The 24410-nt window shown below is 42.9% G+C and overlaps 2 protein-coding genes across 15 annotated transcripts in view; one reads left to right on the top strand and one right to left on the bottom strand.

Annotated features, from left to right (window-relative positions):
* Window positions 1-24410, bottom strand: part of NTNG1 (netrin G1) — a 218905-nt gene that overhangs the window by 149196 nt on the left and 45299 nt on the right. The window lies entirely within an intron of this gene.
* LOC307218873 (uncharacterized protein) overlaps window positions 1-24410 on the top strand; it is a 69778-nt gene that overhangs the window by 36526 nt on the left and 8842 nt on the right. Inside the window, exons 3-5 of one of the 4 annotated variants that reach the window (XM_079981821.1) lie at window positions 14319-14434; window positions 17949-18051; window positions 22462-22497. In XM_079981821.1, the coding sequence (XP_079837947.1) occupies window positions 14319-14434; window positions 17949-18028 (196 nt within the window). In that variant the 3' untranslated portion in view covers window positions 18029-18051; window positions 22462-22497. Of the gene's footprint in view, window positions 1-13364; window positions 13424-14318; window positions 14435-17948; window positions 18859-22461; window positions 22498-24410 lie in introns of those variants that run through there. The other 3 variants (XM_079981820.1, XR_013840056.1, XM_079981822.1) reach the window with 3 other exon arrangements.

Raw genomic sequence — 24410 nt, 5'->3', positions numbered from 1 at the left:
ATATATAAAGGGCTTCTTTATCTGCTGAGGGAGCTCTGCTGCTGGGACTATCTGCATCTGTAGGCAAGATTCATTGTTCTCTGGAATATTATTGATTCTGTACCTGTGGATTTCATGCCAAGCCCTCATTCCAACTCTACCCATAATTTTATCTCTGATTTTTTAACAAGCATTACCCCAGACGATTTCTGACCTCCCCTATTGCTACCAATGTTCTCACTGCCATTGTTAATAAGCTTTCGAACTGGTGGATTAGCCCTGAATGTCAAGCACCACAATTAGAATTGCTGATGTTATGCAAAAATAGGGTGGTTTCCCTCCTCAGTCGAAATAACAAGACTGCCTTATTGCCACAGAACTCAGCACTCGGCTTTATTGTATTTGATCATGTTTATTGTCAAATTTCCTGCCTTAGAGAACCCTGGGGTGCCTATGAGCCTGTACAATCCTGGGCTGATAACCCCCCTCTAAAAGAGATGAATGCCTTATAGGATGGAGCCCCTGAGAACTGGTCAGGTAGCTGGGAAAGTAGGAGGAAGAGAGCAGAAGAGAGAAGCAGAGATGGAGGGAGGGAGCAAGAGAACATAAAGGTAAAGGCCTCAGTGGGGAGTAGTGGTTCCTTGATCTGTTGTTGGCAGTCATCTGTCTTGAGACACAATGGAGAGTACCTCTGGGAGTGAAGTCAAATTGCTGCATTACCAGCACTGAAGTGACCTCAATGGGACACAAGCCTGGGCAGTGTGTATGAAGGTTCTGGGCTGCCCAGATAACAAGACCCCGCTCTTGGCCTCGCTGATGTGGTCCTAAGGAAAGCAGAGCAATACATTTGGCACCAGCTTGGATGCAGGAGCTGCAAGAAGGAGGCGCACATGGAGCCATCCAACTGCCTTAAGGACTCCAGATTTGTGTAGGGTTGTAATTTTCTGCACACGTTTTCATTGTTTTATATGATACTGCATATTTTAACTGTTGCAGCGAAATGTGGGGCAGAAATATATATCAGTGATGGCAAACCTCTAGTCTGCAGGCATAATAAACTCACAGGGCTGTTTTGGGCAAACCATGCCCATCTTTTCCTGCACTTGACATTATATCAGTCGTGGAGGCTTTGAGCTATGGTTTGGGGCTGTCTGAATTTGGTGCCTTTTTCTGTCACACTGCCCTCGTCCGCCTGTAGAAGTAGCCTGCAGGGGATGGGGACCCTTAAGATCCAGTGTGGCATCTGGGTCCTTTCCCCAAACCCTAATCTACATAAATTACCGTATATTGCCATAGCTCTAGTCCCTACCATGCTGAGAGACTGCTCAGTAATCTATGATTCTGGACTGTGAGTTGAGGAGGCCCAATGAGTCCACTTTTTGAGAGTCTCAGGTGCTGGAGAGGAGCACAGACATTGCCTCATCTGCATATAAGCTACTGAAACTCTACTGGACTTTCAGACAGACAGAACACTATAAAACTTAAAGCTAGAGTCTTCAAGACAATATGTTGAGGGGAAAGCCTGTTTGAGTACCGCCTGAGAGAGGTTAACCTCCTCTCACAATTTTTGGTCTTTACACATACCGGTAACTCACTACCACTCAGAAGAACAGTCTGGTGGGCTTAAGCCAGCTGTGGAAGAATTAGGAGGCATTTATGCAGATACAAATCCTTGGACCTCATCTCTAACAATGAAGTGTTTGAATAGGGATTTGAATCAATACATAGTGTGTTGTGTTAGGAACATCCATACTTACCCCAACACCAAGTGAGGTAGCTGATATGTGGCCCTGGATATCGTAACAGCTACACATGGGTTTTTTGTGAGCATTTGGGGGTATTAAATGACTTTGCCTTCATTTGGTTTGTCTTCAGGCCAAAATAAATATTCTTTTGATGAATCACAACGAAGTGTGGAATGCTGTGTGGGATTTCGCTGGAAACAGGAATAGAAATGCTGTTTGTGCCGTAAGGTAAATGAATGGTTCCTTAGCACATGTGATGGATGGTTCAGGATTTGTATGTGTGTGTAGGGTTACAGAACAGATTGTTTCTAAAAAGAAAAGTTACAGTTTCAATCTACAAAGAGAGAGAAGTTGAAATCATTTTGAACAAAAGAAGAAGAAAAACCCTTGGCCCCAACAGAAACTCTGTTGGTTTAAGCAGCATTTGAACTGCTCTGCTTATATTCTTATTACAAGCTTCTTCAAACTCACTGCTCCCAACCGACCATGATGGACTCTTAAAAGAGATATAACACCATTTTAACTGATGTTTCATTTCCAGGTGCTATTGACACACTAGTTGGCCTTTGCTCGACAGATAGAAAGGCTAGAAGTATGTTATTATATATAAAAAAAATCAAAGCTGAAATTATCACAATATTGATCTCAAGCCTCCTAGTACGAACCTTTTAGAAATGCCCAGCACTGGAAGGTTTCTAAATTAATCCTGACAGCTCTCAGCCCTATAAATATACGTATCTTTTACATATATTTCTAATTAAGAACAGCAATATTATATGGTTTTACAATCTCTGCAAGTTTATATAGGGGTGAGGGCTCTAAACTGAACGCAAGGTTGTGTGTTCCTGAGTATTCTTCTGAATTAGGGCTAGGCAAAAATCAGGTGTTTCTTCATATTCCCTCTCTCTCTCTCTCTCTCCCTCCCTCTCTCCCTCTCTCTCCCCCCCCCCCATGGCAAATAAGAGACTTTATCACAGTTAAAAGACATATTCCAGCTGGCAAAAGCACGAGTGTGGAGCAGGGCCATTGAAGGGTATAGCTTGGGAGAGAGCCTAGTCTGGGAAACTCATAAGAACCAAAAAGAGAGGCTGCATTTGGTCCTCAGGCTGCCTTACGTCCTCCACACCTGCTCTGAACGAATGTTCGTGCTGTGTGTGTACAGTGAATGCGATGAAGATATACCGGTACACCACAGGATAGGCACCTGGCAGCTACTGGCTAGTGGCTCCCATCAAAAGAGGCAGGTATTCCTGCTGGCCATGGAACGGAAAACAATGTTATGCACTCACAGGTGCTTCTCTCTCTTTCTCCCTGTTAAGTATTTTTATTCAAAGTTTTCAACATAAGAGACAATAAAAGCCAAACTCATCCAAAAACGAAAAAGATACAGAAAAGCCAAAATAAGAGCGAGAAAAAACAAAAAAAGGCAATAGATAGAAGGGGGGGGGAATAGATATAGAAACCCTCTATCAAAATTGTATCATATTCTTTATGCATATACAAAAAGTCGACCTTCCCAGGTCTCACCTGGGAACTTCTGTCCCCCCCCCAGCCTCCCACCCGGGGGTGGGGCTTTCTCAGTGCTTTTTTTCTTGGGGGGACGCAGGGGTATGCGTACCCCTAACATTTTGTGTTGCCCCAACCGGCGGACGGACAGACTGACATGTCGGCCATCTCCACAGTGGCAGCTCGGACTGGAGCTCTGTCATTCTCCCCGTCGGTGTCCAGGGAGGTGAGTCTGGGGTGGCCGCAGTGGAAGCGACGGTGCTGCTTCTTCTCCTTTTCCACCTCTTGCCGGGCTAGAGCCAGCTGGCGAGCACTTGCCCCTCCTTGCTTAAGCCGACCCTGCCATCACCGGGGCCTTCCTGTCCTCTCAGCACCGCCGCTACCTCTAGTCCCTTGTCCATGGGTTGGGGGGGAGGAAGGCGGGGAGGGGAAGGGGTGCCCTTTCTACCCTGTCTCCCATACAGAGCCCCTCATCATCCACCTACCACCTGTCTGTGCATGTCCTCATCACCCAAGATAGAGGACTTCTAGAAGTCAAAAAAAGAAACAGCTAAGTTAACCAAAAAAGAAAAGAAAAATCCAATTCACCACCTGCCAATTGTACACATCCTTCAAATTAATCAGAACATGCACTACAGGATAATATCTAGCTATATCCTATTCTATCGCTGCTTATCATTCTGCCAGGCATAATTCTTCTCAGGCACCAGACACCCATCTTTTTTCCAATTCAGAAGTCCAAAAGTGGTTCTTAAATTTTTGTTCTCTCTTTCTGAAGCTGCCCATGAAGAGTCCCTGCAGGGGCTCAGATTTGAGACCCTGGCTCTTACCCAGGGGCTACACTTGTGAGCATGGAGCTACTCCCCTTTCCATTCACTTCAACAATGAAACTCCAGCATTGGGAGCTATGGCATGTGCACTGAGGCACATGCAAATAATCCGCCTTCCTGACTTTTAAATTATGAAAAATTCCCACATACATAAGTAAGTCAGATGCAACCCAAGATAAGGAAGGAGAATGATTCACCCATTACGACTGACAAGTAAAAGAACATAGCAGCAACTGGCTTCTATCCACTGTAAGAGCGCAGAATACAATACATTACTAGGTTCACCAGAGTGGAGGGCAATGCAGATCAATACTTTCTCCTCTAAGGACTCTCCTTCTTGGCCAGAGGTGCACCTGTAAATGATACTCGCCAAGGCCATACACAGACAACTAGTTTTTAAAATGAAATTCTCCGCACATTGCTTTCCTTAACACATTCCCCCCCCCCCCCAATCATCATACGGACACTTATTGTCTTGACATTAGCACCACATGCACACTGGCCCTTTTTACACTTTTCTTGAGAAAAAAAGAAAGAAAAAGAACAGCAGTTGCTTGCTTCGAAAGTGACTTAAATTAATTAGGTCGAAAGCCTGAAAATACCAGCCATTTATTTTACAGTTATGAAACACAGGAATTAATAAGCTTCTAAGCTACTGTTAACAAAGTAGCAGTGAATATAGCTGTTGGATTGGCTTCTATTCCCTATTCCACTATGAAGCTTAGTGGCTTGCTGCTGTCACTCAAACTAATCTACCTCAAAGGGTTGTTGTGGGGATTAAAGAGGGAGTGAGTCACCCTGAGCTTCTTCCGGCATAACCGTGGCATGCATGCTATAAATAACAAGAGATATTAAAGAAAAAGAACAGACCTTGGACTCCCTTTGGCACCCATTTGCCACTGGAAACACATTTTCCCCCAAGGAAGGGTAAGCCATTCCTCCCTACACACTGAGGACCTCATTGCCACACACAAAACTTTAAAAAAACCAACCCTCTGATGTTGCTTCCACTACACAACATGAACATGTACTTAAGCCCTCAAGCTGCAGATGCTATTTACTGTTTCAGAAAATGTGCAAAAACACCCCCCTCAACAAATTGGGTATAAAATCCGTCTGTCTTGAGAGACAGTGGAAGAGTGTGCCATTGCGGATAAAGTCAAAGCATTGGAGAGTCACAGCACCTGCTGTGGCTGTAGAGACCGATATGGGGGAGATATGTTTCAGTGCAGGCAGGGCAGATGAAGGTGTCTAGTTTTGCTGGTGCAGATGCACCATGGTGTTCTTCTCTCTGTGCTATTCCCAGTAGACATTTCTCTTCTGGTCGCCGCAGTGAATACACAACCTGTCTCCAGGCACTTCAGTTGTCTGCAACAGCTTCCCACACGGCGGGGTTAATGTTGCCAGGCTTCATGTCACATTTGCAGACATCTTTATAACACAGAGTTGGTCTGCCAACAGGCCTGGTGCCTGAAGCCAGCTCCTGCAGATGCCCAGCTGATTGCCAGACAATGTGCCAATGACTATTAGCTAAAGCTGTGTCAGAGCATTCAACTTGCTGCAATGCTCGCAAAATGTATGAAAGCATGAAGAAAACCTTTGGACCAACAGTCGAAAGAACTGCACCACTGAAAACTTTCTCTGGAGAGTACAGTCAAACTTAACAGAGAAATATGCAAAACGAAACAAAAAAAGAAAATAAGCTGCTTATGTATGATGATGTTTCAAACCCTATGCAGGCATTCTCCTCAACATGCAATGGATACAAATCTGCTGGGGTGCAGGGCACATATGCAAGCCCTGCTACACTGTGCCCCCGTTAGGTGGTGGTGGTGGGGCTCTTCAGATCTTCGTGCAACTAATCTGAGGATCTGAAGAGGGGTTCTAGGGGTTCAGTTGAACACGCTTAGAAACCTCCCTGTCTTACAATTATGGGAAGATTTTTAAGTGTATTCAATAGAACGTGCTTAGAAACTCTCTCCAGGTTTGCACAAACAGAGGCAGCTTTAGGGGAGCACCATTGGTTTAGTCACACTGGGCACACAGGGGGTTCAGCAACTATCTTGTAGAATGGAAGTCGAGAGGCGGGGGACACACAATTTTGCCACCACATAGGACACCGCTGAAATGTGAGACCCCAAGGACTGCCACTTACACTTTGGAGAAACTGGGGTGCCCAGTGGCTTACAAGCACATCCCCGCCCCATCCATGTTTTTAATGACTCTTTTAAAAAAGCTGAATCTCAATTCCCATTTTAATGTTCTTACTGGCTTTAAAAAATATTGGGCAAATTGATGGAGAACAGGTCTACCAATCTATTAGCCATGACAGCTACAGGTTCAGAGGCATTGTGCCTCCAAGATCCCATTCCCACAAACAGAAGATGAGTTGTCAGAATGCTGGAGGGTCAGGGAAAAAAGTTCAAGCTGTGCCTTCTCCCTGTTCTAAAATATATATCTTCGTGTAGGAATGTTTTGCACGGCAGATCATTCCATAATCTGAGTCCCACCACAGTCTGAGGACCATCCAGACACAGGCTCGTCGCATCACCTGATTTTATTTTTTTGATAAGCAGTAGATGTTGAGGATAAAGCCTGTGAGCTTCTACAGCTGGTTGCTCTTGGAAGCAGAAAGCGGAACGAAGTGGCCTAATAGCAAGGCCGTTTTTATAGTGTTGTTGCTGCTGCTGTTGCTTGGCCGTCCAGTGCCATGTTAAACGTTGGTTTACAGTGGACACAAATATTTATAATGCTATTCCTAGAACAAAGTGACACGTTGGAGCTCCCAACAGATCGCCGTAGGATCTGCCTAATGTTGATACATGACAGGTGACCCCAATGAGACTGGCTGAGTTGAGGCTATGTGATTTGCTTCCTGACACATGGAGCTGAGGTGCTCAGACGATTTGTAAAGGTGAAGTTGAAGCAAAGTGACGGACTGCATTCTAATACGCTTTGATCCACTGCAAAAGCAGTTGACGTGCCTAGCCCCAGGTGCCCATCCTTCTTCTGGCCCGTCCAGGGAAAGTAAAGAGTTACAATATGTCATGTTCCATTACCACTTCCATCACAAGGCAGTGATCTGCAGCAGCAGAAGTAACAGATATGATGAAGGGGGTGAGCCTTCGAAAGAATAATGTGATCAGTGAGCTAAAAAAACACCATAGTCTGTGACTATAATACTTACCATGGAGTCAGACACACACAGGATTGCCCTGTATAAATATTTGCCAGCCTTCTCCAACATAGTGGCCTCCAGATGTTTGGGACTACAATTCCCAATAGCCCCAGCCACCATGTCCCAATGATCATGGATGATGGGAGACGTAGTCCACAACAACAGGATGCTCCCAGTTTGGTGAAGGCTAGTACTTGGCCATTTTGAAAATGAATTCACCATTGCTGGAACCAGGTGCGTGAAATCTGCTTCATTCTGAATTTATATGTAATCGCTCTGGGAAAAGCAGGGCTATTGGCATGATGCATAAATATTTCTTTCTCTCTGCAAATTTCCTGCCCAGTTTTGATAACAGCAAACAAGAAGGAGCTGTTGTATGTGTTTTCTGCCAACACCTCCTAGGAACTGTTCCAGTAGCTGGACTTCAGAATGACAAGGTTCACTAATAATCCTTTCACCCCACACTTTTTTTTTTTTGTCTACACAGCAGCAGGTGATAAAGGTACTCCCTCTGTTGATGAGACTGTTCAGAGATGCCCCAGACACATTTCTTCTATTTTTAAAATGCAGGCAATTTATTTTAGGTGTCACTGGGCTTTTGTTGGCACCTTCTTGAATGATGTCCCCAGTTTCTTCAATTATGTTTGCTGCTCCACCTACTCTTTGTCACGTGCCATTAAACTACAATACAGTCATACCTCGGGTTACAGCCGCTTCAGGTTGTGTTTTTTGGGTTTCGGACCGCAGAAACCCAGAAGTACCAGAATGGGTTACTTCCTGTTTTTGGCGGTCGCGCTTTGCGCATGCGCAGAAGTGCCGAATCGCAGCCCGCGTGTGCGCAGATGTGGGTTGCGAACATTGTGGGTTGAGAACGTGCATCCTGCACAGATCATGTTTGCAACCCGAGTGTCCACTGTACAGACAGGGCTACTTATGGCCAGCAAGTCAAGCAATGAAACTATACTATGTAGCATTTTGATAAATCCAGACACAGCATTCTTGTGTGGCAAGGCAGTGGCTGGATTCAGATGGTTGACTGTTTGAAATATTAGCTGCCTCAAGGTTGTATGATTCCTTTCCCACTTCTAGGGAGTGGTGAAGATGAGAAACTTCCATTCACAGTTTTGCCGCAAGCAGGATTTTGATGTTTTCTCCAAAGATGGAAAACTATGGTTTGGGATCCTCAACTGCCAGAAAGGCTTGCAGTAGATTATGGCTATCAGCACAATTTGCTGATGAAATGTTTAAAAAGAAGGGACACTTAGGCAGAATAGCATCTGAAATACAGGAGTGCATGTATGGACACATGCAAATATTTTCTCTGGTTTGGGGATGTGTTAGAATTAGGGATGGCAAATTTTGAAATATAGAATGCAATCCCACTCGTTTTACTACTTCAGCATGGAATTAGAAAATGGAGGGGAAAGATGCATATCCTCTTAGCCAGCCCAATAAATGATGAGCATAAATGCTTTATAGACCTTGGACCTAGCTTTCAAGGGAATGGCCTGGAAAAGTGAAATTGTGTCCCTGGTGTGAATGCAGGGCTTCATATGAAACAGAAACATGCTGCTTTGCCTGCATTCAGAAGTGCCATAGCAGTGTGGCATATCATCAGGCAATTGGCCACTGGTGCACGAATACTTATACAGGCAGAACTTTGCAGAATCTATGTGCTTGAGTCTCAAACTTTACTTCTAAGACTAGAAGAACACAGCACATAATGTGTGGGGTGGGTGGGGAAACAAAGGTAAGAACTCTGCTAAGGTTGGAAGAATGGAGCAGCACCAGGAGATGTCAGGCATCCCATGCAAAGCTTCTGGCCTGCAAGTTGCCCACCTGTGACCCAAACTAAAGGTGCTTTCAGGGCACAGCCAGTTGTCTGGGTGGGGAGAAGAGAACTGTCTCTGACACATAATAGTGATAATTGTGGGCAGCCTCACTAAAGACTAAAATAGAGAGCTGATAATGGCATGGAGCACAAAAAAGGAGGGTGTGAAGAACTCAAAGAAGCTGATTAAATTTTAAAGACTTGGTGACAATTCTGCTTGACATTTGTCTTCCTTTATCATTCACCCGTACGCTTTGTACTAAGCCCTACGCTTCTACTTATCAAAACCTATAAGGCCAAATATGTGTAAAGACTAGCAAAGGTCTAGCAAATCATGTCCTTGACACAGCAGGAACAATCCAACCAAGTGCGAACACAGCTGCTGACCTGCATGGACCAAGTTCTTTTTCAAAAACTGTTTGAAGAGAAAAGGCTTGGAAGGGAAGACTGCAGCCAGCCTTCCTGTTAAGTTTCTGTGGCCCATAGCTTCCTGCCGCAGAGTAGATCCAATGCCACAGAGGCACAATATCCGGTGAGGAAGAGTACAGGCTCCCCACAAGAGAGTTCAGTTTTCCCTCACAGCCTTTGAGCAGTTTTGAACACTGACTTGATGGGCCAAAATCATACACTCTGCAGCATATGAAGGCACAAAGCCTTTCACGTTATAGAACAGCCGGACACTGAGGATGCAGTAAATCACAGGTTTCCTTAGGGAGGCTGACTACACATTACTTCTCTCCCCCTGGTTTCTTAACTTTATATTTTCAGTTTCTAAAAATACTTTAAACAAACAGTCCCCATATACTTCCACCCCCACAAAAGAAACATTCCATGCATAGACATGTAAATAATACAGATAAATAATACAGATCGTCCAAGGGTGAGCCATGGGAAGCTCGTGGTGAGTTGACAACATTGTCCTTTCCTGTGTACTGAATAAACGTGTGCCATCCAGTTTCAAATTCATCTTTGGTCTTTGTGTTCCTGAGCACTCTCTAAGATGCTTATTTGTTTTTCCATTAGGGCTACTCTATCTCACCATGCCTCTAGAGTTATTAGCTGTTTTCCTACATTGTGTTATTGTATTTCTTGCTGCAGACATGAAAAAGATTAGTAAGTCCTTAAATAATGATTTTGGCTCAGGATCGCAATACCTCATGGACTGCCTGTCTCCATAGGAATCTACATGGACCCTTAGATAACCTTCTGAGCTCTTCTTTGTATGCTTCCTCCACGAGAGGTCCAGAAGGTGGCGACATGAGAACAGGCCTTTTCTACAGTGGCTCCCCATTTGTGGAATGCTCTCCCCAGGGAAGTTTGGCTGGCACCTTCATTATACACCTTTCGATGCCAGGTAAAGACATTCCTCTTTAACCAGGCCTTCACCCAATGTCCTTTTAAAATGTGTTGTGGAAAAGGGGGATTATTGGGTTGTTCTTGTTCTTATTTTTATTATGTATCTTGTGTTTTTATCTTGTGATTTTATGTTGTGAACCACCCTGAAACCTGCGGGTATTGGGCAGAATATAAACTGAATTAATTTGTTGTTGTTGTCATCTTATAACCAGATTTAAGAAAGCTAGCCTCAGACCAGGTTGAATCGCCTGTCCTGTAATAGGAGGAACTTCTTCAAAGACAGTTTTCTAAAATTAATTGTACAGGTTTGCAACCCCATCACATATGGAAATATGAAACGAATTGTTTGTAATGCACTCCAACATAAAGGACTGGAAGGAGATATTATTAACCTGTGGCATTTATTGGTTGTGAATTGTGTGAATTGTTTTGAAACTATTTTCTCTCAGTTTAGCCGACACTGATTTAAAAGGTTCCTCGAGTTTGCGTTACCAATTTAAGAGTGTAGATCCAACTCCCATATAGATTTTAATGAGTTTAGATCCCCTGTCATCATTACTTCTTGAGGTCTTTGATGCTAGACCAAGATCATTTCAGTATGTCCAAAGCTAATAGCATGGGCGGGCTGAAGGGGAGAGCGTGAAAGGGAGTGTGTACAACAGCTAGCGTTCTAAAGAAGATTTATGTCTTTCCAGTTAAGCAAGAACCAGCCAACCGACAATAACAGTCATGGCCATAATGTTTCTCCAGCATGAAAAAACTCAAACTACCTCTCAGGTCCGTGCTCTGAAAGAGTGAGACAGAGTAGAAAAAAACTAGGCCTGTGCATTATGTAATGTGTGCAACCCAGAGAAAAGGCACAAGGGTTTAACGCCAGCTGGTTCAGAGTCTGAGGGGACCGTCTTTCTGCTTTCAGAACAAATAGGCTGTCACTGCAAGGAATTGATTTGCTCTATGCAGGGACTTGCATCTTTTTGGTGAAAATGAGTAATCTGTTTCAAGCAGTTGAAGCATGTCCGTTGTCATGATTACCTCCCAGGAGTGCCTCCGTGCTGGCGAGATTTGTCAGATCCGAGTAAAATTTCTATTTCTAGTTTTGAAAAATAAAGTTTTAATATTGCAAAATAATAATAATAATAATAATAATAATAATAATAATAATAATAATGGATGCCTGTAAGACAATGAAAAACGTGTGGTATAATGTAACACGGTCAAACACACTAAACACAGTCGGTGTTAAACAAAAGTCTTCTGGGAAGAGTTGTTGGATCAGGGGGTTGAGGCTGGCTTGCTGCATTGCTGGATGTTTGCTGAGGCCTTTTAACTGAATATGATGGATAGAGCCGGTTTAGTGCAGCACGCGGGGACTCACCGAGCGGGTGGCTTGGTTCAGGGGTGGCTTGTGGGCTGGTTAAACGACCCCCGTGGGCTGCTTGTGGCCCATGGGCCTTACGTTGCCTACCCCTGCCATAGAGTGGGCTGCCCTGCCAGGCTTAGCGATGTCATTTCCCTTATCTTGGGAGGAAATAAGTAATCCAGCCTATTGTCCACCTGAGAAACCCAGCCTGTGAAGAGGTTTGAGTTGGTTGCCTCAACTCAGTCACATGGCTCTCACCAGCCATCCCCGTGTTCCTATATTAATAATTTAGGAACTTTCATAACTTTGTAACTAAACTCTCAGTGATGTACTTTCTCATTTGTGACACAGTAAATAGCATGCCCATCTCTAATCCATTTTATGTATTTATTTCTTTTTTTAAAAAATATATCAAAAAACCACCACACAGGCACATAGGATTTCAGCCTACTTATGAATCTTTTCTCCAAGGTATTGGGATAGGATGAAGGCTCATGTCTTCCCCTGTGTGTATAACCCCCTGATGCAAAAGGAGGAATTCCAGGAAGACAATGAGAAGAATTTTATTAGCTTGAACTTACTCCTCACTTCCACCCAAGCGTGTGATATTAAAAACATATTGCATTTCTGGAGTATGATCCATTTGAACAGCAGACATTTCTTGCAAAAATCCCCCTACAAAAGCTTCCCTTTTTAAACCCTGACTAAAACAAAGCTTAACTAAAGCAGACCTCCACCTACATTAAAAGTATGTGTGCTGTGGGATCTGTGAAGTGTATAAGGAGGGTAGCTGGTTTGCACATCTATGGCGTTGCATCGCTAGGCTGATTCCGATTCCCTGTGCTTGACGCCAGCTGTTTTGAGCTGTGTTACATCACCACCCCTGCTTTCCTTCTTGAGTGCTTTGGGCAGCAGGTTTATACCTCCCTGGACTGGGGCTCTAGCCCTTGAGGACACTTTCTCATTTGTGACACAGTAAATAGCATGCCCATCTCTCAGGAATGCGTTAAATTCTGAGAACTACCTTTCTGCCTATTAATCAAATCAGTTAATTTATCCATTTCTGCCAACTCTAAAAATTTCATCAGTCATCTCCTTATAAACAGAACTTGTGGATGTTTCCACTTGGGACACCACACTATTTTCTGCTACTATTAAAGATTTCACTTAGTTTGGAATAGCCTCTCAATCCAATTAAACTAAATCAACATTGGACTAAGTCCCAATATAATTCATCCAATTATGGTATTGCCTCCCAAAACCAGGTGCCATTTAACACTCTGACACATGTTTAGTAAATGTATATTTATAGCCAAACACTTTTGATATTTGAAACAACTGTCCAACTATCTTCATAACTACCACTACAACTATTTGCATTATTTTTATATGCTCACCGACAACTCTTTTTTACCAGTCACCAAGCATATTTCATATATGTTCCATGATAATAAAACCAAGTTCTCTTCCACACTTTGCTCTAATCACAGAGCCTCTTGTCCCTAAATCCCTAAGTATTTTGTAACCACCCCCCCCAAGTATGCCCTTTACTAAATTATATGATACTATCTTTCTCCAGGGTGACAACTACCTTTATGGAAATGTGAGACCAAATAGCTCGGATCAAAGTACAAAGAGGGAGAATATGCATTCCTTAATTTTTTTCTTAACATAAGGAAATACTTCAGTTTTGAATTGGAATTTGTATAAATGAAGAGGATTTACTGGTGTAACAAGGTACAAGGTCATGCAGGCCCACAGACGTAACTAGGAATTTTATTTTTATACGCATGTTCTGCATGACACAGTGTAATATGTCATGTGTTGTTGTTCATCTGAGGTCGTATTTACCTACTTTTAAGACCTGTTAAGGAACAGATGGTTGCTCTTATGCCTTCATTTGTAAAACTACAGAATTCAAAGAGGGTGCACTTTCATTTCCCCCATGACCTGGTACATCAAAATTCCCCTGCCCTATTTGTTGGCAGAGAAATTGCAAGGAAATTTTCATTGAATTATCCCAAGGAAAGAAGAAAATCTCCAACAGTTTAACCAGGATGAATCTTGCCAACAGCAGTGGCAGGAGCACAGCTTCCCCACTTCTGTTTTTGGTGCTACTGCAAGTGAACAGTGTTAGCTGCGTTGGCAGTCTAGGTACCTTTTTGCATATCCCATGGTGCCATGGATACTATCATTCTGGGGCATTCCAAGGGGAAGTGGCTGCTCCAACACAAAGGTAAAGGAAGAAGAGTGGTCTGCAAAATGGCCCTTTTTTTACCATGTGTGTGTGTGTGTGTGTGCGCGCGCGCAGAGATAGAAAATAAGAAAAATCCCAGTAACCTTCTCAGAAAGATTTCTTTGGAGAATTTTCAGCTCAGCTCTAATAATGACGAAAGAGGAATCTAATTTTTAAAAACTGTGTGTGTGTATATATATATAGGATTTGAAAATCCTTGAAACATGCTTTCAGGATGTCCCTAAGGAAGATCAAAAGGGTGCATATAACTCAACAAAGCATTTGATGCCATTTCAGGTCTGCACAAGCTTCTACCAAGAGATCAACATGCAATTCCCACTTGCCCTCCCTGACCTCAGTGTGCTTTGAACTGATGAAATGCAAGCACCGGTTTCCCCCGCAGAAGCCACAAGGTAAATGTAACAAGTAATCAATCTTCTGAACAGCAATCAGGCAACCACTTAACAAACACGCTACACAAACATAATAATTAATCTGAGCGCTGACCTGAATAGCAATTAATATAATCAGTCTCAATTGACATGCTCATTGTACACTGGTTTTTGTTTCCTAACTTGTCAAAGTTAGGACGTTATGCTCCATATAAATATGCTGGCTGGCACTGGGGAATGCTAATTTCAGGTGGAGGAGGTGACACCAATGTACAAACAGCACGGGGCGCTCACGCTTTTGTGTTCAGAGTAAAGCGAAACACGGTGTCGGTGTCAAAGTAGAACAAAAAGGACAAGTGCTCTCTCCAACTAAAAGGGGGGGAAATGTAGACTCCTAACCACAAATGACAGACAGAGCCTTGTGGCCTGTGAATATTAAATGAGACAAATAGTACGGAAAAGCTATTACTGTGGCCTCAGGTTCAGCATCAACTGATACGCTTGTCTTTTTCCTTTTCTTTAATTAAAGGCACAGGGCCACATACGGAACCAAGAGGCTTAATATTCACCTGGTGCGAAATTAAAGCACCTTGGTTTAACCACAAGTGAAGAACATAGGGAAACATAAAGAATGGTTCTCCAGAATATGGGGAAAGACCACTTTATGTATACCAAGTGCCTACTCCCACCATAGAGAGATTAAATCAGTGATTTGTCTGCCTTTGGACCACAGAATTTAAACTTTCTGGTTTCTTGTGTAGGCAGACTTCAAAACTGGAATTCATCGTAGAGCCATTGTTTCTTTCGGTTCCACATTTCAACATTTGAAGGTGCAAATCTCAAAGTCCCTCGCCTTAGTCCCAGTGGAAGCAGATGGTATTTCAAAGTGGATAGGCAGTCCCTTAGGGATCCTGGCAAAAAGCTGACAAATCTTGAGACTTTTGATGGAAAAAAGGGAGTTTTTCATAGGAAATATGTTTTGAACAAATTCTGTGGGGGTTTTTTATATTCAAGAGCCCAGTGCAACCACCGCTTCCTCCCTGCAAATATCAGATCTGCTTTTTAATAAACCTGGCATTAGTCCAAAAAAACAGCCCTCATTAAAGTCACCCACTTCCCTTTTAAACAGCATCTCCATTATGTCCTCAAATACCTGTTGCAGCAGTTTGCTGGGCACCAGAGCCCAGCTGCCAGGTTAGCATTTCAGAAAACAATGTCCATCTCTACACCAGCTGTTGATGGGAGCTTCTTCTGTTACCAAGCCACCAGCAGGTATTTTTTTGAAGAAATGAAAGGGAAGGCAGGGGGACTGGATGGCTAGGAAAGCGGGGAATGGAAGAAGCTAAGGCCCAAGCTAAAGGTAAAGGGACCCCAGACCATTAGGTCGTGACTGACTCTGGAGTTGCGATGCTCATCTCGCTTTATTGGCCGAGGGAGATGGTGTACAGCTTCCGGGTCATGTGGCCAGCATGACTAAGCTGCTTCTGGTGAACCAGAGCAGCGCACGGAAACACTGTTTACCTTCCCGCTGGAGCGGTACATTTATCTACTTGCACTTTGACGTGCTTTTGAACTGCTAGGTTGGCAAGAGCAGGGACTGAGCAACGGGAGCTCACCCCGTCGCGTGGATTCGACCTTCTGATCAGCAAGTCCTAGACTCTGTGGTTTAACCCACAGTGTCACCCGCATCCTGAGGCACAAACTAGGTAGCACTTAAGTTCCATGTATGTGCCCTTAAGTGCAGGTTGTTGTTTTATAACACAAATTGCCAGTGCAGGGTCCCCAACATGAAGCAAGACCCAAGCAGTGGTGGTGGTGGTCAGGTGTTTAGAGGGTTTTCAGCTTTTGCTTCCTGCTTCAGTTCCAATCTGGACGGCTCACCTGACCCAGGGCCTGCAATTTCCATGGGGGGGGGGACCAGTTGAATCCTGTGGGAGTTATTTTCCTTGTAGAAACTGCCAGCATAGAGTCCTGTGATTTGGAACCATAGTAGGCAACAAAAAGTTGGCACTACTCCTTTCCTGTGGTAGGGAACCAGTCCAGATTAATACCTTCACCATGGCAACTTGCATTTAAAAGCCCTGCACTTAAGGACAAAGATGCAGATCTAATGTTTTCTCTAATTTGGCACTAATAGGACACGATTGCTCTTGTTCCCATATAAAACACGTTATAAATTGTAGGAGTAAACAAGCCATTCTGCCTATGGTACTAAAGCTATTCTTATGGGGCCGATGATATTCCACCACCCTATCTGTTTCCCATTCCTCTCTTTTAAAAAAAATCTGTGCTAAGAAAACAGCAGTGGATGAGCTTTTCTCTTCTTCCTTAACCAATTCCAAAACTTCTACAGTCTTATCAAGGGGCAAAATAGATGAAAGAAACAGAACTGAAGATTTAAGAAGCATAAGGATCTAAGCAGAGGCCAGCAAGCTGACTCAAAGCTACAGAGAGCAAGTTCATAGAGATGTCAACAGAAAGTTCAAAAATCTCAGATAGGTCAGCATTTAACTGGAGCTAAAGTGACAAACTGGGCTGGGGAAACTATTGGCTTTTTTGCTCTCTGACATGGAGACAAAACAACAACAGCAGCAGCAACAACAACCATGTTTTTCTCACTAGCCCTGTTGCACTTCTTCTCCTGATATAAATGATTTATTAGGGAAGCTGAGCAGCAGAAAAATCACACGGACAATGCCAGAGCATCCCTTCAAGGCAATTCCGATGCAACTCGTAGTTTTCATCCCCAATGAAAACGATGGCAAGGTGGAGAGAGAGCAAGAGAGCGAATTTGGCACTTGTCACGAATATATGCGCTGTCAGATGTACAACCCAAAGCCTCACCCCAATTAAGCTTAAGTGCTTGGATTTAAACCAATTTAATTCCAATGACTTCAGGAAGACCCAATCTGTTTATGTCCAAGTGCTTCATCTTAACAAGGTTGCAGATCGAGCGGTTTGCTAGCTAGCACTCCTGAGCAAAAAGAAGAAGGCGATTACACTCCCACATCCATATGCAGAGGATTATACCAGGCAGGTTTTAAATCACTATAAAATGCATCATAATACCTTTGGGTTGAAAAACAAGGGTTGGTCAGGCACATATAGTTAGGCTCTGTGCTAATAAGCTACTACTCTACGAACCAAATGTTTCCCAAACTTCTGATACACACCTGTTTTCTGGATTAAAATGCTCTATTCTTCTTTCATCCCCAAAGGCCTAGTCTTGTCTACTGTTTTTGAAGGCTGTGCCACAGAGCCCTTTGATGCTATTCAGTGGTATGTAACAACGATATTAGAAGCCTAAAGGAAGTTTCTGAAAATGATGCATAAGAAAGATAGTAAAACGAAATATCCTTTCGGAGTATTCATCTTAACTGTTGAAATGTCCACATTTTGGCATTAGGAAACAAACATGGGTTTTCACGCTGGTACGGAACTGACATCACTGTGTGTTGCTTTCTCCTATGATGATGCAAGTTTTCCAGAAGCATCAATTAGAACATATTAAATTGACATTTCTTGCCATTTTCAGGATTTCTCCCTCAGTGTGAAGAGCAAATCAAATCAACAAATAGAAAACTAAAACAGCCAGCATTTTGTGTTGCCAAATGATTAAGAAAACGCTTCCTTGGTTTGTATGTATCCTGATCTCTTCTGTTATCTTGGAGTGTAGCAAGTGAAGGCGGACAAATATCCGTATGCAATTCCAGTATTTTGTATGTTCCTTTTTTTGTGAGACTAGAGAATTTAAAGAAAGTCTCCACAAACAAGTGAGGTTCCCACCTTTCTCCCCATTAACTGAATTTGAAAAATCTCCACAAACAATGAGATTACGATTTGGAGGGATGTTTGAGAACACTTCTAGATATGGACATCTTCAGGCAAGGCTGTGTCCTGAAACACTCCACAGGGAACACAGACTCTTCCTGAAGTTTTCCGCTCAGCAGAAATCTCACTGTACAGTCCCCAGGCTTGTTCTACACTGTGCTAGAATTTGCAAGAGCTGGATGCATTTGACTCCATGTGTCAACTTGCAGTGTCTCTAAGCCTTGGCGATTGTGGCTGTTTCCATCTTCACTTATCTCATTTTTTCCCTTCCTTGTCTAAAGCTTGATGGTCTGTTGTCTGGTTGCATGCCCCTTACACCTATCCACCCCAAACAGCAGGTCAGGTCATTATACTGGGATAGACTATTGATCCACATAACCCAATATCATCTGCTCCGACTGACCCAAGACCAAATTAGGCTCCAGGTGAGGAGTCCCTTCAATGTACCCTCCATTTCCCCCCAGCCTTGAAATACTTTGTATAATTGCATTTATAGTCTACTTCACAATTTTGATACAGCCTACCACAAACCTTTTCCTCTTGCCCCACCCCTAAAACAATAAAGTAATAAAGAAAGTAAAATGAGATTTTTAAAAATGGGAACTTCCCCCACCCCATCTCCCATTTCCCCATAAAGTTAGCATGTTGTCAACTATATTTTTGAAATGTGGTTCCATGCACCCCTGGGGTTTTAAACTCATGCTGAGTCTTCATAGCCTTATGCATTAGTGACGAGCCAGACTCCCCTGAATTCCTGGATCCAGTAAGTGCTAGAATTTATTCAAGCCTTCTGAACCCCTGGATCCAGCAAGGATTAAATTGTAAGCCAGGCTGGTTTCCTGATGAGGTAATCGCCTGGAGTGATGAGCCATTAGGAAAACAAGGGGAAGTCAATGGCCCATTAAGAAGGCAAAGGCTCTGTGTCAGATGGCAAGTTGGTGGGGCCCCTCCTCCAGCTCCAAGTTAGTTAGAAGACAAAGCCAGAGTTTTTAGAATTGGCTGGGATGTGACCAGGAGGGGAAAGGTTGCAGGTTGGAAAAGACGGCAAGCTGGAGAGAGGGCTGAAGCATGATGGTTGGCTTCTGTTTGCATCCATGGCTGTGGAGAAACAAGCCTCTCTTGGAGTGTTAATGCTGGGAACCTGTCCCAAGCTCAGGTTGTAAATGGTTGATTCACATATAGGTGTAAAGCAACCATAAATCGAGACTCCACAGTTTCTGCTGTGCCTCATTTCCAAAAGGAAACATGGACCCTAGGTAAATTGCCTAGCACCCCTGGAATCTTGCACCACTCAGAGATTGGGGTGGCATGCAACAACATGTACTGCAGGCTTGTCGTCCAGTTTGGGAGCAGGGATGGAGCTAATACACTGAATGCATGAGAAGGCTATTGCAATGCTAGCAAGCTCCATTAAAAACAACAAGGCTTACTTTTGAGTAGAAAGGTAAATGATTGCATCATTAATGGTGTCCATTAATGCACACAGGAAGAGAGTGGGAGTAGATTTTCATTTTTCATTACTTGATGTCCCTAGAGCACCTTGAGTAGGCATCATAGCAGCATTAAGCACATCAATTAAGTCGAAAAGTGCTTTGTTAAAGGGTTACAGGAGGCTTCCAAGCTCCTGAACCAAACCTTTTAGTTGTGGCTGTATTAAAATCCCACAAATGCATAAAACATGAACTAGTAAAGTCGTCTGTTTTAATTAACAACTAGTACATATTAAAGGATGCACTGGCAAAATGCACCCTTCTTACCTTAAGTGCAGAAAGGCTACACACCTTTGCCAAATATTTATTGCCTTTTTATGCCAGAAAGGATATACTTTCCAACGGGCTTCGAATCAATATGTTATGGCAAGCCTGGAATCTCCTGGGTTTCTGACACTATATATGTTCTTTGAAGCTTCCCCAGTTTTAAGAGACGGACCCCCCTCTCTCTTTACGTTTAGCTTTCAGCCTTCATGTGCTCTTCCATCCTTAAAAAACAACAACTCCTGTTCTTTATAGCTATGAGATGCAGAAATATTCTCAGCTCTCCCCCCCCCCCCAAATAAGAGATGAACTTTTAGAGAACCAAAAAATCTTTAAGATTGTGCTGCTTCAGAATATTGATGGGAAATAGAATCACTAAAGGCTCGTGCACATCAAAAACTCACTGAATGGAAAACGAGCACATTGGGATGACCGCTGTCCCTGAAATGCTATGTTTCAATGGGCAGGGAATTTGTGATGTGAAGAGTACTCAGTTGTACTCCTCTGCCAGCTTTGCAATGTAGTAGAATTCCATCAGGGCTGTGCGAAGTGCTTTCTATGAAGAGATGAAAGAGTAGCTATTATAATCCCCTCAGCTTTTTAAATTCAGAACAAGCCCATAACCACTGATGAGATAAACAAAGTGGTTTTTGGTGGATTTGTCTTTTAATGGTAATTAGTATGAGTTGTGCTGCCTTGAATATGGTTTTTAAACAGTGAATTCTACATTTTTAAACAAAAAAAATAAACAGCGGTGAACAGTAGTAAGGGCAACAAAATCACAAATTCTTCCAGTCTTGCTCTTTCTATCCCAGATTTGGCTGTTCTCCTGTGCAAGAATGCATTAGCAATTCATCAAAAGAGCAAGTGTCATTATGCACAGGAAGCCTAGGGAATTATTTTGCATTTGATTTTCCACTTCTGATAGCATTATTATTGATTTAAATATTCTCCAGCTTGACATAGGTTAGACACAACAGATCACTGTATTTTTGAACTGTCAGTCATAGTAATCCTGGGCTACCCAACTCAGATGGTTTTAGAAATTGTAACGTTGTCAGATGCAGAGGTCAGACTCCAAGCCCAGTAGCTCTCAAACTTCAACAAAAGCCCTCTTACTAAAGCATAACTCCTGAAGTTCCTGGGAAAGCTAATCATAAAATATCTTAATCAATATACTACATGATGGAAAAGCCAAGGGTGGAAAACAGCTCTGTGTTCTTAATACTGGTAAAAGAATAATGGGGGGGGGATAGAATAATATTAATAGATTTGTATTCTTTGTAAACAGAAGTACACCATATGAGGCATGATCAATACTAAAGTCGTTGACAAAAGCAGTCTCTCTAAATCCACTCAATGCATGTAAAATTGTTTTCATTTTATATAATTTTAGCTGAGTGAAGCTATTCACCCTTCTGCTGTCTGTCTGAAATTACTCTAATTTATTCTATATGTACATTTGCTGGTTAATTGAAAGGCAGTTATTCAGTAAATGGCTTACAATGTAAGCCTGACATCAAAGAGTGCCCAAACTGTTAACATTAGCCCAGGGATCCCATTTTGGATTTGGGAGCTCCAGGAGCCCTGGGAAATGTTATTTTTACAGCCTGCTTGATGTCAGGGGAAACTGTGTTTCCCTAGCCTCTGACACCTAGGATGCTGGCAGCTGACATACTGCCAAACCAGTATTCATTTGAGGCATTAGAGAAGAGAAAAAGGGGACAAGGATACACTGCTACCATAGAAGCCATTACAGAAGCAGCTGCAGCCACTAGTAAAAAGTGCTTGGGGTTCAAGGGAAGGGTAACGTTTACAGCCAGATTTAAAAACCTTGAGTAGAACAGAACCATTTCCCCCCTCCAATGTTACTCATAATTACCAGCCACAGTGATACAGATTTCCTCCCAATCTTGGAACTCTATAGAGAATGAGGAAACTCTGACTCTCCTTAAAATTCAAGGGAAGACAGAGTGTGGGGTTGTTGTTGTTGTTTTTTGGATATGTGATTACTGGGTTCATGGAGAGACCAGCCAAAGCAAGCCCTGCCACCCCTTTCTACAGCTCTGGGCTTGCTTTCGCATTATGCACAATCCTCCCCAGCTCCTCAACCTCTCATTTTTGAGACATGGTGTGAGATATAGGATAAGGCACTCCTCTGGAGGGAGGGCGTAGGATTCAAATGACCAAAAAGTTTAGGCAAGCTACCAATGATAACCATAATTTTGTGGACCCCTGTGAGTCCTACTGTCCTGTTATGTGGAAAGACGTGTGGATCCAAAATTGGCATCCACGGTCACTTATGGACTCACTGTTAAGACCATGTTCATGGAAGACAGTCTTACTCGTCCATGAGTGATCGCCGAAGAAGAAGAAGAAGAAGAGGAGGAGGAGGAGGAAGAGGAAGACTGTTATGCAAAATGACCTCCCTTTTGATAATGGTATGCTATTTCCATTTGATAGATGCTGAGCAGCGAAGATATTTGGAATTTGAGCCATACCAGTTCTGCTACTTTGTGCATCAATAATAAATATTAACATAATAACATAAACAAAAAGTTTAATAAATAAAAGCTACATTGTTTGTTATAACGTAATCAGCTCTCAAGCTTAGTTTTCACATTTTGACAGTGGAGGGAAGGCAAAGGGAGTTAACGACAGATCAGTGCTAACAAATGCCATTCTGCTTGCAAGCTTCCCCTAGGCATCTGGTTGGCCACTGTGAGAAGGGGATACTGAAAAATATGACTTTTGAGCCCTCTGGCCCCAAAATGGCAACTAGGCATTCCATTTTGGCAACTGTAACTCTGGTTTAAGGAGCCATTTGGCGCCTAGATTATATATCTGAGTTTCTAACACTGCTTGTGACCTTATGTTTCTTTGGTTGAGGATGTTTCATATTATGATGTGAAACAACCTAGGAGGAAAGTATGCTACTTCCATAGCACCAATTAATTGCATTGCTGGTGTATCTGTGCATCAATGTGAGTCCATTGGCTCACGTCTTCAAGAAAGTAAAGGTTTCTATATATGAATTTAAGGGTCCCCAAGAGATTGGGCCTGTCAGTGAACACACTATAAGAACCTGACTGTTTTCCAAGATGCTACCAGCACATTTCTCTTCCAATAAGGGATGTAATATATCAATTGTTAAAATTGACTTTCCCAGAAAGCTCCTCTCTTACGGACTTTGAAACTGTCTGTGCTGCATTTCATTTACAACGCACATTACCAAGGAAGCCTCGCTGCAAGCTTCAGAAAGTTTGGATGATATTAGAATGCTTTGGGAATACTCACAGTTGCGAAGCCAAGTAAACAAACATTAATAATAACAAAACCTTTGGAAAGAAGACACCTTGCTCAATGAAAACACCTGTTCCATGTGCAGTGTCCAAAATTGAGAAAACAAATTACAAATGTATCAAAGCCATGAGAAAAAGGGGCCACTGTCAACTAGAATATTCAGATTGGTCTAAGCAAGCTCTTTGGGCTGTATTAGCTTGTATGCATCACCAGAAACTTTTCTGATACCAGTAGGCATTTTAATGGAAGTTTGTTTTAGGACATGGATCATCCCTGCTGAGAAATGAAATCCGTTCTCTTCAGACTTGAGGGATCTCTTGAAAGGTGAATGTTCGGAGCCTCAGTATATGAATGTTGCCCCCAATGCCAGTTACTGTGCTTGTACAGTACAATCATGGAGTCCTGGGGCAAGCCAAGTCCCATTAATACTATTCAGGATATTGCAGCTTGACAGAGATCTGTTTCTAGGGTGCCCACCTGCAGAGACTCTCCCTAAAATGCTTTACTTACTTTGACAAGTTATAAGCTGCCCTTAAGTATTAGGATTTTTAAGGGAAGTGTACAAAACAAAGCAAGTAATAAGATCGCAGGAGCAGTGTGGGGCTGCTGCCAAGCATACTTTCCTGAATACACTCCACAGGCTGATGTGGTATCGTACTACTACTACAACTATTATTATTATTATTATCATCATCATCATCATCATCATCATCATCATCATTGTATTTTTCGCTCTATAACACGCACCTGACCATAACACGCACATTGTTTTTAGAGGAGGAAAACAAGGGAAAAAACATTCTGAATGAAACAGTGGATGTATCATTTTTGTGCTTCATGCTGTGGCCACAGACATGTGATCTGATGGTGAATTTGGGGTGACCCAATGCAAAAATCCTGAGAATCCCTGTGGATCCATGCTTTGTAACCACGTTTTTGCACCATTGCAGCCCCAGGCAACAGTGGGTGCGTGATTTTTGGGGGGCAGGCTGTAACCATGGACATGCTATGTGATCTGATGGTGAATTTGGGCTGACCCAATGCAAAGATCCTGAGGATCCATGTAGATCCATGCTTTGTAACCACGTTTTTGCACCATTGCAGCCCCA

The sequence above is a fragment of the Podarcis cretensis genome, assembly GCF_951804945.1.
Source record: "Podarcis cretensis genome assembly, chromosome: 6".
NCBI lineage: Eukaryota > Metazoa > Chordata > Lepidosauria > Squamata > Lacertidae > Podarcis > Podarcis cretensis.
This window is presented reverse-complemented; position numbering and strand designations above follow the sequence as displayed.